This window comes from Rhinichthys klamathensis, unplaced genomic scaffold (assembly GCF_029890125.1).
Source record: "Rhinichthys klamathensis goyatoka isolate OS25496 unplaced genomic scaffold, OSU_Roscu_1.1 h1tg000731l_1, whole genome shotgun sequence".
Taxonomy (NCBI): Eukaryota; Metazoa; Chordata; class Actinopteri; order Cypriniformes; family Leuciscidae; genus Rhinichthys; species Rhinichthys klamathensis.
Window position 1 is genome coordinate 531,098 of NW_026607144.1, and position 18,151 is coordinate 549,248.

General features: G+C 43.1%; 2 protein-coding genes across 4 annotated transcripts; one reads left to right on the forward strand and one right to left on the reverse strand.

Moving 5' to 3' along the window:
• Positions 1 to 403: 403 nt before the first annotated feature.
• On the reverse strand, positions 404 to 5,364 carry meaf6 (MYST/Esa1-associated factor 6). Of its 3 annotated transcripts, none has more exons than XM_056242585.1 (8): positions 5,219 to 5,364; positions 4,513 to 4,628; positions 4,341 to 4,428; positions 4,217 to 4,262; positions 2,396 to 2,585; positions 1,389 to 1,418; positions 1,076 to 1,109; positions 404 to 836 (listed from the first exon to the last, which is right to left on the reverse strand). In XM_056242585.1, the coding sequence occupies exons 1-8, from the start codon at positions 5,306 to 5,308 to the stop codon at positions 822 to 824; spliced, it is 609 nt and encodes a 202-aa protein (XP_056098560.1). In that variant the 5' UTR covers positions 5,309 to 5,364; the 3' UTR covers positions 404 to 821. The 3 variants fall into 3 exon arrangements, with proteins under 3 accessions (XP_056098560.1, XP_056098562.1, XP_056098561.1); XM_056242587.1 differs by having other exon boundaries at positions 4,513 to 4,650; positions 5,219 to 5,314; XM_056242586.1 differs by lacking the exon at positions 1,389 to 1,418.
• Positions 5,365 to 6,432: 1,068 nt separating this feature from the next.
• On the forward strand, positions 6,433 to 9,800 carry stpg1 (sperm-tail PG-rich repeat containing 1). Its single transcript, XM_056242554.1, has 8 exons — positions 6,433 to 6,469; positions 6,574 to 6,683; positions 6,797 to 6,895; positions 7,136 to 7,315; positions 7,721 to 7,832; positions 8,250 to 8,418; positions 9,357 to 9,547; positions 9,671 to 9,800. Exons 1-8 carry the CDS (start codon positions 6,433 to 6,435, stop codon positions 9,742 to 9,744), a joined length of 972 nt encoding a protein of 323 aa, XP_056098529.1. The 3' UTR covers positions 9,745 to 9,800.
• Positions 9,801 to 18,151: the final 8,351 nt, after the last annotated feature.

Genomic DNA, 18,151 nt, shown 5'->3' on the forward strand with positions numbered 1-18,151 from the left:
GGTCCTGAAAAAGAAAAATTGCAGACTTACAAAAGCTTGATTGTTTGGTGATATATGTGAAGAGTTTCCAGGACAAATGCTGCTCAACTTACAGATTTTTCATAAAGTCCAAAGGATTGTTAGTCAATCTGATGCTCTTATATCTGATATTTTATGAGATGGGTATGTCACTCTCGTAGAGGCAGGGTTCAGTCGATCTGCTCTGAGAAACACTGCTATGATTTTTCAAAATCCGAGTTAAAAGGTTTATAATGTCTCAAAGAAAGCAGCGCAGTAAAACGAGTTTCTCAACATTAAGATTAATCTCAGTGTTTGAACAACTAGTATTTCTAGTTTTAATCAATTTATCAATATGCTTACAGACCAAATTATTTTTAATTCAAGAATTGGCCATCAAACAACACATTGTCTTATTTCAGTTTTATTCAAAACAAGATGGTAAAAAACAAAACAAAAAATAATGACATGACCAACTTTTTACATTAGCTACACAAGTTTAACAAAAAAAAGTGATGTATATCTAAAAGCAGGAGCAAAGGTTTGGATCCACTGATGCATCGTCCATGTAACATCATAAATAAAAAGATTCAAGCTTTATGAGCAGTTCTGGAACCTCATGTTTGCAATACATATCATGCAATAACAGGATCTGAATCCAATAGAGACTATAATTCACATGAGAGCTTCACTACGGTCAGGGAAAAAGCAAACACAAGTGGAGAAATGCAGGAGAAGATCCAGACGTTCTGGAGCGGAGAGAATCAGGATTGACTGAAGAGGTTTGGTGTGTGTGAATGTCTGTGAGAGACTGAGGGGATCCGTTAGGCCGAGTAATCCTGCAGAAACACACAAATCACACTATTACACACTGGATAAAAAGTGAAAATGAGTGAAAGCTTAAATTCTAATTAAAGAAAGATTAAGAACTTTTTTTTCAATATATTAAGCAGCAAGATAACATCAGAATATACAAATACTGTTGTCACTGATTGGTCTGTAGTGACATCATCTGACACATTCAAACATAAACATTAAGTTATTCACATGTGTACAAGAGAAGTACATCTGAACTTACTGCTCTGGGTTTCTTGTTCATCTTCATGTCAAATCTGTGAGGACAAAACAAATAAACTCTATCATGGCCAGATAAACTAATGGACACTTTTAAAACCCTGCATGCAACTAACTAAAAACCCAACATGTCTATGAACTCCACAAGCATGCAGCTGAAAAATAAATGCAAAACCAAAACAAAACTGCAGCAGCATCTGTGAATGATGAGGCAGAAGCAAGCAGCACAGCATTCACCCACGCGACGTGGACGGCCCTACACAGCCAACGGACAGAAGACACGCGACTGAGAAACAGGAAGTAAAATTGAGACTTACTCGAAGTCATAATCAAACATGCCAGAGGGGCTGAAGGGGGCAGCGTTAGGAAGGAAGAGCATCAGAGGTTAGTGCACTAGACCGACCAGCACATCAATCCCACAGTGGACTAGATAGGGTGTCAACACTTGGGTTTATAAAGCATCCTCTATAGGGCATCAGTGATTATCAGACCCTAACTAGAGCTCATCTTATATAATGGGAAATTACCCTGGATGCAAACTTCATCTGCTCCAAACCACACATGACAAAATCAAGATTTCCCAACATGTTTGTGGCTTAATGACAGGATTATATCAGCAAATTTAGTTCAGCAGTTTATTTTGTACAACAATAAAGAAAATGTCAAAAGGGTCTGAATAGTTCATATATCATATTGAACATTCAAAAAAAACATTTTTTTTAAATTATACAGGCCGACTGACAAGATTTACCCATTAAAGTCACATTTGATGTTAATTTTAGACCCAGTTAATATCAAACCTTCCAATCCATAGTAATTTTCCAAAAATCATCTATAAATACAGTACGGAAAATGGGCTGTGTATACTCGTTGAAAACTAGCTTCTCAAAATCTCCCCTCTGTCCATCTAATACAAACACAGCTTCAAACCGTTTCATTTGAGTGTTTCATTCTCTAATCAAACCAGCCTCTTATACGTCTGACCTGGACCAGAACAGCATTAGATAAGCATTAGGACTGAGAAAGAGTCTTTAGGCCAAATCCATAAGAGAGGAAAGAACAAAAGTAAAAGAACAGAAAGGAAAGAACAAAAATGAACCTGAAGTAAACTCCTCCCGTTTGGGAAAAGAGGCGTGGCTATCATAATCATCTGTGAATATGTCAATTTATAACTGCGCCCACATCCACTCAGATGTGTCCAAAAGACATTACATCAAACATTTCACAGCCTGTTTTGAAATAGCACTGGATCAGCCGACATGAGGTCATAAATAAATCACCATCTTATATCCTGGACCTCAAGGGCATGCTGGAGATCAGGTACCTGTGTCTGTTCTTGTTCTTGCGTTTCTTGTGGCTGTTGTGGTGGCTTCCAGAGGAAGACGAAGCAGCTTTCTGGGGTTTCAGGTCCTGTAGGGCTCCGTCTGCCTCCTCTGTGTCTTCCTGGCTGGGTTCGTTTTCCTGGTTCTGGAGGTCCGGGGACGTGTCGCTCTCTGTTCCGCTGCCTGGCTCGCCTATAAGAGTAGAGGAAAAGGAAAGTTTACAGACATAAAGTGATTGACACATCAGGCCACTAAATACACTGAATCAAAGTAACTTACCAATCTTGTAAAATAATCGTCAAATTGGCTATTTCTCTTTAAGGTAGTGATGTTACATTTGACACTGAAGCTTCAAAGCGTGTATCAAGTAAGCAGCACATTTTTCTCATGAAGCTTTTTTATGTTTTATGAGCAGTAGAATATCCATATTCATTCGCACAGTCACACAGAGCCGAAGCACAACCAAAACAATGTTCTTCAGCAAAACGCATCCAGTTTCGTTTTTTAACCGCTGGATGGTCAAAAGTTCCATAGTGTACCTCTAGGAGTGTTCGACGTGAAACGCTGAATTGCTGTAACAGAAACTAACCCCTAACCCACACTCTGACAAACAGCTTTCTTGACCAATGATAAAGACCTTTCTTTACACCTCTACCTTTCAAAAGTAGGTTTTGGCCCAGTACTCCAAACTGCAGTGCAGAGACCCACACTTGCTTGTGCAGACCAATCGGTGTATGACATCTAATTACTGCGAGAGCGATTCGAAAGCAAGTTGAACACACCATTTAAAGGATTAGTTCACCTCAAAATGAAAATTTCCTGATAATTTACTCTCGCCAATGCCATCCAAGATGTTAATGTCTTTCTTTCTTCAGTGGCAAAGAAATTAAGTTTTTTTTGAGGAAAACATTTCAGGATTTTTCTCCACACAATGGACTTGAATTGCAACCAACGTTTTGAAGTCCAAATCAATGCAGTTTCAAAGGGCTTTGAAGGGATTCAAACAGCTCTGCACGATCCCAGCTGAGGAATATTTTCAAAAAAAATAAATAATAATAATTTCATTTATATACTTTTTAACCACAATTGTTCGTCTTGTGCTGGTCTGCGACGCGCCAGGGATTACGTTATCACGTTGGAAACGTCACGTAGAAAATTAGATGGAATTTTTCGCCCTTTCCTGGCTTTTTTAACCAGACAAATAACTTAGATAGATGACGTGACGCGTGACGTTTCCAACGTGATGACGTAATCCCTGGCGCATCGCAGACGAACAATTGTGGTTAAAAAGTATATAAATGTTTATTTTTTTTTAGAAAATGACAGATCGTTTCGCTAGATAAGACACTATTCTTCAGCTGGTATCGTGCAGAGCCGTATGAAGCTCTTCATAGCCCTCTGAAACTGCATTGATTTGGACTTCAAAACGTTGGTTGCAATTCAAGTCCATTGTGTGGAGAAAAATCCTGAAATGTTTTCCTCAAAAAACTTAATTTCTTTTCCACTGAAGAAAGAAAGACATGAACATCTTGGATGGCATTGGGGTGAGTAAATTATCAGGAAATTTTAATTTTGAGGTGAACTAATCCTTTAACTTTGTGAGCTGCCAACCTAGACAGCATTTCTGGACTTCACATGCACATTCTGAATGTTCATTTGACAATTCCCAAAAATAAAATAGGTAGACGATGAGCCTATGAGGGAGAGAAATGCCTACACAGACAGCTCACTAGGTTTGAAAACACAGTCCATTTAACAATGAATGGAGATACATGATTGACTGAAATGTCTTGCAGACACAAGAAGCTTGAGATTCTACTCACGTTTTTCATTCATATGATCAGGAATCCCTCCAAGAGCACAAACAGCCTGAAAGACAATCTTCTTTCAGCATCATTTCATCATTATTAATCATTATTTCTTATTATATATTTCTATAATACTGACCGCCACCGATGTGACAGAGGACTTGCTGAAAAGACGTTCCGCTTCCTTGAACTTCCTGTTCCTCCGATCAGTCTTGCTGTTGGAATTCCTAAAGCAGAAGAAAGCTGATGCTGACCTTTACGCCTTTAAGATTTATACATCATTAAACCACATGATGTCACTTTACACTCACTTTTGATTGGTCAGATATCGGTCCCATCCTCGAATGATGTTCCCGTACATCTGAGTGTCCTCCAGGTAACTTCCTTCAAATGCATAAATCTGTCTTTCCAGATTCACCAGAGTCTCCTGAGAAAAATACATGCAAAATCTGTATATATATATTCTGTACAAAGTGTTCATTTTAGCATTATGCTTAAAACAAAGTCAGCAAAATTGCCGTTAATAATTTTAGCTGCAGCTGTCAACCATTCATGACCTAACGTTACACATGATCACATGGTAATAATATTACTTTCACTGTGCAGTTCTACGTTCTTCACATATTTTTGAAATTGTACAAAGTAAACCTTAAGCTATGCACAAGTGGCATGTCTTTAATGTTGTATATCTGCAGTATGTTGTGCATCAGGAGGCGCCATAACAAAAGCGGCTAATACAGTTAGCATGTTAACATAAATATACAAGAGATACAGTAATTACAAAATGGAAGAGTCGTTTTGAAATATGAAGTACATATATAATCGAAGACTATCTGATTATTAAATACAAACACACATGCATTAATTTTAAATAATGTATCTGTACAAGTCTATTTCAGTCTCGCGTTAGCATCCTTATCATCACAGATACGGGTATTCCAGTCAATATACGCATTACTTGGTGCCGGATCAAGATCGATTTTGGTCTTTTGAATATTTAGAAACGTGTATAATTACTGCAAGCTCTTGTTTTCTTTTGACCAGCTCGGAAAGCTCGCGGCGGGTATCGGGGATCTGCGGTGGAGTCGCTTTGGCGTGCATCGCCATGATGGAACTGAACTGCTCAATGACCGAGAAGAGCTGAAGCGGATCCTTCGACTGCAGAACTTCACTTGTCCTCCAGTCCGACAGGGGACGCTCGCTCCCCTCCAGAGCAGAATTCGAATAAAAAAAACCTCCAAACCTGTAGTAGTTCCTCCAGGATTTTCTTATTTGATTTTTTTAAAATAGCAGTTTTCGATTAAATCATAAGGCATGTGATTAACTTTAACTGAAGAGGTTTGTTTACCGTCGTCATCCCTCTAAATTTAAGTTATTTAGGCCTTTTTGGTTGGGTACGATCAGGGAAATGTAATAATAATATTCTGACAGTGGGTTTAGACAATTGAATCGCTAATAATAATGTCAATTATAATATCTAAGAAATATAACATTTATCAGATGTCGTGGGCGTTTCCATGTGACGTTCCTCTTTGACCAATGAAACACGGACACTAACGGGTAAGCCACGCCTTCGTGATATTTTCATTTTGCGTTGTTTTTCTTTCTAGTCAATATTACATTTCTATGTATTTAGCTAAATAACATTGAGCTCGCGTGTTCGCCCCGCACAACAAGATCTCGCGCTTTCTCCCGCTTTTTTGACTTTCCCGTCATATCCAGTAGTAGCCACCAAGCGGCGACAGAGTGTTTGTTATAAAAGCAACTATAGCCTTGCGTTTACTAAATGTAAAAGCCTGCCTTTGGGATAAGATTTAGGGAGGACAATGTAACGAAATTAAGAAAAACTAGCATATTAATAAATTATTTTATTCATATGAATATCCTTTTACACCTAATGGGGTCGTAAAATTTAAGAATTTTATAAATTATTTAAAATAGTTGGATATTTTAATTTTTAGATAGTTTCGAGTATTTGTTTTGTTTGTTATGCGTTTGCAATAAGAAATGCTGAACCCACAGCGTGACGTTTACATGTTGCCATGGCAACAAAGAGTAAATCCGACAGAAACTTTTGAGCGAGTTCACCTACAACATCATGAAAACAAGAGCACAGGCTTTTCTCTCGATGTTTAAACCGACTGGTGATTATTAAATAAATACTTTTTTTTGTTTATCGTTTTCTTTCTCCCTCTACACATAGAGAACTTCATGATTAGGGAAAGAAAGGCATGGGTAACGTTAAATTACACAAAGGACTGAATGAATGTGAGTGATTGATTTACCTCTAACGTTAGTGTCATTAGATCTGCTAAATAGTTTTTATTTTTCTGTATTTGTTCGTATTAACAGTCATGTATCTGTTTCTATAGTAGGTCAGGGATGTGCTTCATCCATTCCAACCAAGTACCAGACAGTCATCATCAGTAATGAAGAGAAGAAAGGCTTTTCCTCACAGACAAAAAGGTTTCAGGATCACCTGGTGAGTTTCATAAATAATCCAACTCTCCCACATTCAATTAAAAATAAAAATAAAAAATTCAATTAAAATATCACTATCTGTCTGTCTGTCTGTCTGTCTGTCTGTCATTTCAGAATGAGAATCCAGGTCCTGGTACATATGTCTCACACACAGCTGCTGAGGGATGCAGTCCTTCATTCTCTATGAGAGGAACAGGCAGCTTTGCGTCAAAAGTGAGACCCTGATCATCAGACAATTTAATCACTGGCTTTTCTTACATTAATCAATGCTTGTGGAGTCTGTTTTGTTATTATATAAGGTCTTGGGTCTTAAACATTCCAAATATAGGCTACTTTTATTTTTTTAGACATTAGGCATTTTATATTGTTTAATAGGTTAATTCCTTGCAACTCTTTGAAATAAGATATAATGAATTTAATGAATAATATCCCTGACTGTTTTTGCATCTCAAGGCTGGTCGTGTGCCCCGTAGCTTCCCGAGGTTACACCCAGGACCTGATGCTTATAACCTCCAGACGTCTCTACTTCTCAAGCACGACTTCAACAGAGGAGAATCCAGAACGTTCCGTCTGCCTCTTGCAGTAAAGAGGGAAACGCAAAAAAGTGAAAATCCTGCCCCAAATCAATATGATGTATGTAGTATCATTGATTACAGTAAATATTACTTTAGCAATTACTCCAGTCTTCAGTGTCACATGATCCTTCAGAAATCATTCTAATATGCTAATTTACTGCTCAAGAAACATTTATTATTAATAATGTTAAAAAACAGTTGTGCTGATTCATATTTTTGTGGAAACCATGATGCATTTTTTTTTCAGGACTCTTCTCTGCTTTCTAATGAATAGAAAGTTCAAAAGAACATCATTTATTTGGAATAGAATCTTTTGTAACCTTTTAAACATCTTTGCAGTGACTTTTGATCAATTTAATGTGTCCTTGCTAAATAGAAATATTACATTATTTAAAATATCTTACTGTCTCAACTTTTGAATGGAAATTTATTTTATTTTTATTTGTAACTTTTTTGCTCTCAGGTGTTTTATAATGTCGTGTACAGAAATTCAACCGTTTCGGCTCAATGTGCATTTCGCTCCAAAACCAGACGTGGTGCAACTTTAACGGACAACTTTAAAGGACCTTCTCCCTGTGAGTAACTCCCATTTTAGATGGGAATAATTAAGTTAAAGGTGCAATCCAAACTGTTAAAATTGTCAACAATTCAGTAATTAAATCTGAGGTTAAAAACAACATTATATTTGAAAGCATATATGAATATTAGTGAGTGTTGTCAGCTTTTCAAGGGTGTGAATGTTCCTTTGCATGTGCATGTAATAACAGCCACTGTACGGTTGGAATTATGGGTTGTATTTTAAATTCAGTAGTGAAATGAGTATTCAAAGTATTCATTGGAAAATAAGAGATATGTCCTGCTGTAATCACAATCAAATATTGTAAAACTATTAATCTATTTATTCATATGTTCATGTTTAAAGCTATCGACTGTCAAACAACCGAAAGATATTTCAGATTATGTATCTTTCTATCTCTATCCTTCTTCTAAAGGCCACTATAAAGTGAGTGATGTTTTGGTCCAGAAGACTCCTCTAGTTCCTATCTCCTGTTTTAAATCCACCACTGCCCGGATCCAGCCGCCCGTGAGAAACAACAACCCCGGTCCCGGGACCTACAACCCCTATCAACCACCAGAACCCGTGAAGAGAACCGTTCTTCCGTAGGTCGTCAGTCACAACTGGACTGCATTAAACTTATACCAATCAAATACATTTTATTTTATGCTCTTAAAGGGACAGTTCACCCAAAAATGAAAATTCTGTCATTTACTCACCCTCATTTTGTTCCCAACCTGTGTAAATTTCTTTCTTCTGCTGAACACGAAAGAAGATATTTGCTAACACTTTAGTATGGGGAACACATATTCACTATATGACTTTTGCCTCAATAAACTCCTGATTTATTAATTATTAATAGGATAGTTAGTAAGGAAGTTTTTGTAGCATTTAAGTTTAGGTATTGGGTAGGATTATGGGATGTAGAATAAGGTCATGCAGAAAAAGGCATTAATATGTGCTTTATAAGTACTAATAAACAGTCAGCATCCTAGTAGCATGCATGCTAATGAGCAACTAATTAATAGTGATAATTGAACCCTAAAATAAAGTGTTTCCAGATATGTTGAAGAATGTTGGTAACCAAACAGTTGATGGACCCCATTGACTTCCATAGTATTTTTTTTCCCAAACTATGAAAGTCAGTGGGGTCCATCAACTGTTTAGTTACTGACATTCTTCAACATATCTTCTTTTGTGTTCAACAGAAGAAAGAAACTCATACAGGTTTGGAACAACTTGAGTATGAGTAAATGATGAGAGAATTTCCATTTTTGTGTGAACTATCCCTTTAAGAGCAACAATGCACTGGTGGACCGTCTACTATTATAGAATGATTTTTTGGCCATTTAAATATTGCTTGCAAAGAATTTCATCAGAATACACAGCTACTTTTGAATATATTTGACATAAAACAGCTGCTTTTATCATTAACTAGTTTTCATCATGATAATCATGATATCTCAGATGTCTCATTCTTCACACTGGATTAAGCTGTTTTATGTTTGTCACATACAATGATCAAAGTTTTATCGCTATGCAGAAGGAGACACTACTTAGGATTATCAGCGCCACCTCTGATACCCGCCAAAGACCCACCCTTCCCTGGCCCGGGACACTTTGACATAGTGAACAACAATCCTTCAGCCAAACACCTTGTGTCCAGCGCCGCCTTCCTGTCGGGAACATGCAGGTGGATACAGGAGGACAAAGGACAGGACACACCTGGTCCAGGTAACATCATCTCTGCTTCATTGAAAAATCAGGCTTTTACTTAATTTAGCTGGAGTTGGCTAAAGAGTTTAAACTTTTGATCATGGAACGATTTACTGAATATCCTAAATTTCCTCTTCCCAGGTTTCTATGAACCCACAGTCCTTTCAAAGGCATCGTTCTTGTATAATCCTGCAAAAATATGGATTCCTGCTTAAACAGCCTTAGTAAAGAATTTACTTAAGGATTTGAAGTATTTATGTGCTCTTATTTCCCTAAAAATGTCTCTACATAAAATGTCAGCCCCAGTAAGATTATTATTTCTTCTTTTTCCTTATTATGAATTATTATATCAAATTTTTACTATGACAGGTTAAAGGGATACTCCACCGTTTTTTTTCATATTAAACGATGTTATTCCCTTAACTAAGACGAGTTGATACATACCTCTCTCGTCTCAGTGCGTGCACTCAATCGCTCTAAATAAATAAAACATTGCACTTTTCTAAGAGTGTAAAATGGATAACTATAATGTATGGCGGAATACTACAGCAAGTGCTTGGGAGCACTTCGACTCGGCCGGCGCATATATATCTATGGACTCGGCGCAGTAATATCATCACTCTGCAGAAGGAGAGGGGGAGAGGATTTTTCACGAGTGATGATATTACTGCGCCGAGTCGAAGTGCTCCCAAGCACTTGCTGTGGTATTCCGCCATACATTATAGTTATCCACTTTACACGCTTAGAAAAGTGCAATGTTTTATTTTGTGTCACCATTCTTGGTCGAGTTACACTACTCGTGTTACTGTATTTAAATAGGGAAAACGTGGAGGTGTTTGGTCGCTTCTCTGTTTGGATCCTAATAAATGAACTGGGCTAAGTGCTAACAAAGTGTCTCCGCAAGACAGAGCGATTGAGCGCACGCACTGAGACGAGAGAGGTATGCATCAACTCGTCTTAGTTAAGGGAATAACATAGTCGGTGGATTATCCCTTTAAGGGTTTTCTAAATGTGTATCACTTTAATAAAACCATGTCTAGTAGCTTTTGAACTTCTAGCAGACATGTCTGCAGTGATCTGAACGAATCAAAGCATTCTCAGAAGCGTAGATCCTCTCTCGGTCTGACTCACTCACGTCTGAACAGCTGAAAGTCAGAGCACACACAGCTGAGCTCCAAACCCTTGATCCCTCAGCAGCTGATCCTGGACCTGCTGGACGGTGAACATGATGCTGGGAGGGATGTGCTTCAGCTGATCCTGGGTCAGTGGTGTAATGAGCAGCTGTTGTGGGACTAGAGGAGGGTGTGGAGGTCTGTGCTCATCTGAACAATGCCAAAATCTATGCGGGGATTTCAGACGCTCATGACTTGAAACTGTCCTCTGTAGCTTCAGGGAGTGACCTCTGGTCAAGGTCAACATTATGCATAAAATGGTTCATCAGGGCTGTTTATTTTCTGTTTGATACCTTTTTTAGATTATGATGTTATAAGATTATTCGATTATGATTTTACAATGTTTGCAACACGCTAATATACACAGACTTTTAATGTTTTTGAAAGGCCTCGTCTGCTCACCAAGGCTGCGATTATTTAATAAAAAAATACAGTAAAAACAGTCATATTGTGAAATATTATTACAATTTAAAATAAGTGTTTTCTAAGTTAATAAATTGTAAAATGTCTTCAGTGTCACATGATCCTTCAGAAATCATTTTAATATGATGATATTCTGCGGAAGAGACATTTCTTATTATTATCAATGTTGAAAACTGCTTAATATTTTTTATCAAAACCGAGATACATTTTTTAGTTTTTCATTGTTTCTTTGATGAATAGAAAGTTCAAAAGATCAACATTTATTTGAAACAGAAATCTTTTGTAACATTATAAGTGTAACTTTTATCAATTTAACTTGTCCTTGCTGAATAAAAGTATATTTATTTGAAACAAATTTTACTGACCCCAAACTTTTGAATGGTAGTCTATGTGTACATGCTAAAGATTTTTAATGATAATTATGAATAAATATACTATAAATCTTCAATTAAAAAAAACAAAACTTTAAAATAAGATCCACAATAGGTATTTTTAACTGTGTTGAATTTGCATTATTTATTTAGTTACATTCAGGGCTGTATTTAGACATTTTCATATCTGAAATTTGAAATTATGTGTTTTTGCATATTTGTTGTAGGTGGTTGCTAGGTCATTGCTATGCGGTTGCTGGGTGATATTGAGTGTGATGCTCTTCAGTTGCTAGGGTGGTTGCTAGGTGGTAACGAGCCACCCTCAAGTCTGACTCCAGTCCCTCCCTTAATGTAAGTCTGTGAAAAGTTTACACCCATTTTTACATTGGACAAAATTTGAAGTAATAGTTTAAAAAAAAAAATATTAGCTCACCTTTCCTCAAATCAAGCTGGATTATTTGATGTGTCATTCTGTAGTCGATGCAAAATAAGTTTCTCACTGAATTTTAATTAGGGTTACTGTTTTTTTATATATGAGCTTTTTAGTCTTTAGTAATAGGCAACCATATGAGTACAGGGGCCATGTTGCATAAACATAGCTATTATGTTGTGTCTTACTAGTACTAGTATGACCAACTAGGTTAGTCAAGGGGCAATCAGTCTTACATTCTATCAAATTTTTATGTAACTGACTTAAAACAGTTATGAACAGTCTTAAAGAAAAAATGTGATGACTAACTTTTAAGACTAGTCTTAGCTTTTTGTGAAACTGGCCCCAGATATTATCCCATTTGAAAGCCATTAAATAAGAATTTGCTTTTATAGAACTTCGCTTCATTCATACTGGATGAAATAGTATGTTGAAATATTTGGAGTAATAAGAGTGCAGAAATGCAGAATGTTGTCCACCCATCCCGTATGTCGCCTGTTGGTGATATCTCAAACCCTGCAGCTGTTCGGACCACCCCCATCAGCAGCTGTGAATATGTTCAAATGCTGACCTCACCATTGTCTGATACAGCTTATCTTTATCTGCATATCATTCAGATTTCATAAACTGATCATAGCTGATAATGTGATGTTTTTGAGATGAACAATCTATTGACCAACATATTCTAAAAGGTCATTGTACATCACTTGTGAGGTGGGATCAGTGTAATGAGATTTCATTAATACAATAGTTCACCTTTAAATTAAAAACATCTACTCACAATCTGCTCAACCTTATGATGAACCTATAGGTTCTCTTACGAGAGGTTCTCTCGTATTGCGTAAGCTAGCTTACGCTGCGGGAAAGATTCATCTTTGCTGAGATATTGAAGCCAAAAAATTATTTCATAATTTTGTATCCATACACAACGCAGTTCCTCTGCGGCAGACCTAGAGCGGGCTAGCTAGCAGCTCATTGGTTCGCTCAGAGAGAACTGCTTAAGCCTATGGGAGAGCGGGGCTGAACCCGCTTCCAATGAGAGGCGCCCGCGCGCTCATTGCGTCATGACCCGCCAGAATGGGCGTGGCCATGGTGTATATAAGGCGCTCTCCCAGGCTTATATGTTGATTCATTTCATCTTCAGCAAGCTGCACGCTTCTGCTGTTCCTGAGAAAAGCCATCGCCGTCGAAGAAGGCATCCTCTAGCGAGCTCAAGGACCCTGAAGAAGCCGGCCGTCTTCGCCACCTTCAGCCGCCCAGCAAGCTAGGCCATCCGACGATTGTATCCTTTCTCTATTTCTAAAAGAGCCGAGCGTCTTTTTAAAGATGTCTCGTTTTTCCTGCGGCTCTTGCCGCGCTCGTCTCGAGGACGGAGACCGCCATGTCATCTGCGCTCTCTGCTTGGGACTCGAGCATGCAGAACTCGCCCTCGCTGATGGAGGATGCGACCTCTGTGAAAGCCTGCCGTTATCGTCCCTGCGGGCACGACTTCTGGCAGTGAAAACCGCTCCCGCGCCGCCTATTCTCTCGCCGCGTAAAAAGAAACGCCGCTCTCAAAGGCCGCCGGAGCCCCCAGCGGAAACATGCGGGCCGCCGCCGCCGCCTCCCGCTTCCCGCTCTCCCTCCCCGCCCCTGCCGGACATTCAGTTGCCGCCGAGTGGCCGCTCTGTTGTTTCCGATGACGCCGCGGAGGAGAAGGACTCCTGTTCACTGCTCGGTTCTGACAGTGAAGACTAGGCATCTCTCGGATCCGCGAGAGAGTCGACGGGGACCCGCGCCGGGATAGAAGAGGAGCTGATGCGCCTCCTCTCACAGGCCGTCGAACGCCTCGGTCTCGAGTGGTCTCCTCCACCCGAGCAGGCCCCGAACCGAATGGACGGTAGCTTTTTTCATCGGCGCTCGACCCCCGCGTGCACCCGGGCCGCTCCATTCCTGCCTGAACTTCACGCAGAGCTGACAAAATCCTGGAATGCACCGCTCTCGGCTAGAAATCGCTCCGATGTATCCGCCTCGCTGCGCTCGGTGGACGGAGCCGCCGAGAAAGGCTATGCAGCCATGCCGCCCGTCGAGGACTTGGTCGCCACACACCTCTGCCCGCCCTCCGCTAGATGGCGTTCTTCACCCACGCTTCCTTCGAAGGCTTGCAGAGCGACCTCGAGCTTTCATGCTCGCGCTTACGCCGCCGCCGGTCAGGCCGCCGCTGCGCTTCACTCTATGTCTGTCCTCCAAGTGTTACAGAGCGATATTCTCCGTGAATGGGCCGAAGGCGGTAGAAAACCCCCCCCCGCCGTCACGGATTTGAGAAGTGCTACGGATCTCGCCCTTCGCGCCACTAAAGCCGCCGCACAAGCTCTGGGGAAATGCATGGCCAGCCTTTGTGTTGCTGAGAGACACTTATGGCTCACGCTCGCCGACATGGGAGATTCTGAGCGCGCCGCGTTTCTCAACGCGCCCCTCTCCCCGACGGGCCTGTTTGGATCTGCCGTCACGGGAATTGTCGATCGCTTTTCTGAAGTACAGAAAGCTTCTCAGGCGATGAACTTGTTTCTACCCCGCCGCGCTAGCTCTTCAGCGGGCCGCTCTCACGAGCCCTCCGCCAGAGCCCCATCACAGCGCCCCCCTCCGCAGACTCAAACAACTCAGCGCAGTCAGAGCGGCCGCCCTCGCCCTCGCTCTCGCTCTGACAGCCGCCGCAGACCGCCGCCCCCCCGTGGCCCGCGACCCAAGATCACGCTGAAGCCTGATCATCAGAAGTCTGCCTAACAATGTCAAGAAAACGACGGTGCTCTCCCGCCGCAGCCGGACCGCCGTCAAAGCTTCGCCCTCTGCCAGTCCCCGTTATTTCGCCGACTGCTGTAGTGTTGACCGCCACAAACAAGCCGGTGTCCCAGCCCGCTTGCGAGCGACAAAAAGCCGTTTTTACGGCTACCCAGAGAAATCTCAAAAAGAGAAATTTTGCCAGTTGTGTAGAAAATGTGCCCACAATCATGTGTTCACCCATACACACAAGCATAACATATCCCGTGTCTCTATCAGAGCCCCATCACATGAAACGGGCACAGCCCGCTCTAATATCAGAGAACATAAACACGCCCACGAGCTCGTGCACGTGTCCCCTCTCTGCTCGCTCTGTGTCACGGCCCATAGACTCCTCTCTGAGTGCAAATCCCGTTGCCACACACATTCAAAGCGCGCCCACACACTGTGTCCAGCCCGCTATGTGCAGCAATCAGGGCAATACAGCCATTCAGCCACTAGCCGCATGCTCCAAAGCGTGGGAAGCCATTCCAGGCATTTCCCCGTGGGTGTTAAGCATTATAAAGAACGGCTACCTGCTACAGTTTCGCCGCCGCCCGCCTCGTGCGCGCGCGCAGCTCGAATCTTCTGTCAGCCCGCTGGCCGCCGGCACGCTCCGCTCAGAAATTGCGACGCTGTTGCAAAAGGGCGCGATAGAGAGAGTCCCGCCATCTATGACCGAGTCGGGGTTTTACGGCCGTTATTTTCTGGTTCCCAAGAAAGACGGCGGCCTCAGACCGATCTTAGATCTCAGGTCTTTGAACAAAGCGCTCATGAAGAGACCGTTCAAGATGCTCACTACCAGGAAACTCCTCGCGCAGGTGCGCCAAGGGGACTGGTTCATATCTCTAGACCTGAAAGACGCCTATTTTCAGATCCAGATAAATCCCCGTCACAGGCCATTCTTACGTTTCGCCTTCGAGGGTCTTGTTTATCAATACGCCGTTCTCCCGTTCGGCTTATCTCTGGCGCCCCGTACATTCACGAAGTGCATGGATACGGCGCTCGCCCCCCTGCGAAGCCAGGGGCTGCGCATTCTGAATTATCTGGACGACTGGCTGATTTTGGCCCAATCACAGACGGAGCTTCTGTCGCACCGCGCAGTTCTCCTCGACCATTTGGAAACGCTGGGCCTCTCTGTCAACTGGACAAAGAGCTCCCTTCATCCCAGTCAATCGATTTCCTTCCTAGGAATAGATTTGGACTCGGTCACGATGACGGCTCGCCTGTCTACACAGCGCGCGCGCAGTGTTCAGCGTCTAGCCGCCTCGTTCCAGATGGGCACCCGCAGGCCTCTGAAAACTTTTCAGAGGATGCTGGGTTACATGGCCTCAGCCTCCGCTGTACTTCAGCTGGGCCTTCTGCACATGCGTCCGCTTCAGTTCTGGTTGAACAGCCGTGTACCCCACCGCGCGTGGAACACGGGTCGCCAGCTGATCAGGGTTACGCAAACGTGTCTCACGGCGCTGCAGCCATGGACAGTAGCAGAATGGTTTCGTCTAGGCGTCACGATGGGGACCTTTTCCTGCCGAAAAGTCATCTCGACAGATGCATCCAACACGGGTTGGGGTGCAGTCTGCGAGGGCTCACCGGCCTTCGGCCACTGGTCGATTCAGGAAAGCCCATTACATATAAACTGTCTGGAAATGCTGGCGGTCGAGAACGCGCTCTCGCACTTTCTCCCGCGCATCCAGGGACACCACGTCCTGATCCGTTCGGACAATATGGCCGTGGTCTCCTATCTCAACCGTCAGGGCGGTGTCAGATCCAGAAATCTCTGTCGACTGACGCACCGCATTCTAGTTTGGTCTCAGAGCCGCCTGCTCTCGCTCAGAGCGACGCACGTGCCGGGCCATCTGAACGACGGTCCAGACATACTGTCCAGGAACCTCATCTCCACAGGAGAATGGTCCCTGAACTCACAGACGGTCCAGTTACTGTGGCGACTATTCGGCAGAGCAGAAGTAGACCTCTTCGCGTCAGAAGAGAACGCTCACTGCCCAATATATTTCTCGAAGAGCGAGGACGCGCTAGCCCAGGAATGGCCTCGCCGCCCGCTCTATGCATTCCCTCCGATCGCTCTGTTACCACAGGTAATTCAGAGGATCAGGGACACACGCCACTCGGTGCTCCTCATAGCCCCGCGTTGGGAGAGTCAGAATTGGGTTCCGGAGCTCACGCAGCTGTCACAGACAGCCCCGTGGCCCATCCCAGTCAGAGCAGATCTCCTCTCTCAAGCTCGCGGCACGATCTGGCACCCCCATCCACAGCGCTGGGCGCTGCATGCATGGGTGATCAACGACTATTCGTTGATTTGCCAGAGGGAGTAAGAAACACTGTCATACAGGCTAGAGCACCTTCCACGAGAAGGCTCTATGCGTCTAAATGGTCTGTGTTCTCAAAATGGTGCACCGACAAACAGCTGGACCCACGGTCGTGCGAGGTGCCGTCTTTGCTTGTTTTCCTTCAAGAGATGCTGGACAAGGGCAGGTCCCCCTCCACTCTCAAGGTTTATGTGGCAGCCGTCGCGGCGTTCGCGGAACCCCGACGCGCTCAGTCATTGGGCAAAGACGAGTTAGTCATCCGCTTCCTCAGGGGAGCTAAGAGGATGAACCCTCCGCGGCCCCCGTCGGTTCCGGTTTGGGATCTTTCTATAGTCCTTGAAGCTATGAAAGCACCCCCGTTCGAACCGCTCGAGTCTGTGGATCTGAAATACCTCTCGCTCAAAACCGTTTTCCTGACGGCTCTGTCCTCAGTTAAACGCGTTGGGGATCTTCACGCGCTCTCATCCAGCGCCGCGTGTCTTGAGTTTGGACCGAATGATTCGATTGTCATTCTCAAACCTAGACATGGCTATGTCCCGAAGGCGATTGGTACCCCGTTCAGGGCTCAGATTATCTCCCTATCGGCTCTGCCTTCATCCGATAGTGAGCGCGATGCCAATCTCCTTTGTCCGGTGCGGGCTCTGAGATTGTACACTACGCGCGCTGCCGCGTTCAGACGCGCTGAGCAGCTTTTCGTGTCGTTTGGGGGGCGCACCAAGGGTCTGGCCGCCTCAAAACAGACACTGTCTAGATGGATAGTGGACGCTATCGCCTCTGCTTACGCATCTAAATGCCTGCCCTGCCCTCTGGGCATCAGGGCGCACTCCACTAGAGGCATGGCCTCATCGTGGGCATGGTCCTGTGGAATTTCCATTCATGACATTTGTGTGGCCGCGGGATGGGCCTCCCCGTCCACTTTTGTCAGGTTTTATAACTTGGAAGTTCCCGCCTTGCAGGCAAAATTACTAGCTGTCTGACGAACAGCTCTCTAAGAAGCTGCATTTCTGGAGGTCCCTCACAACCGGTTCGCCCCTTGTGCTCTCCTGTAATGCTTATACACTTCATGTGCCCGCTCTGCTGGCCCCATACATGCTTATGTGTACACT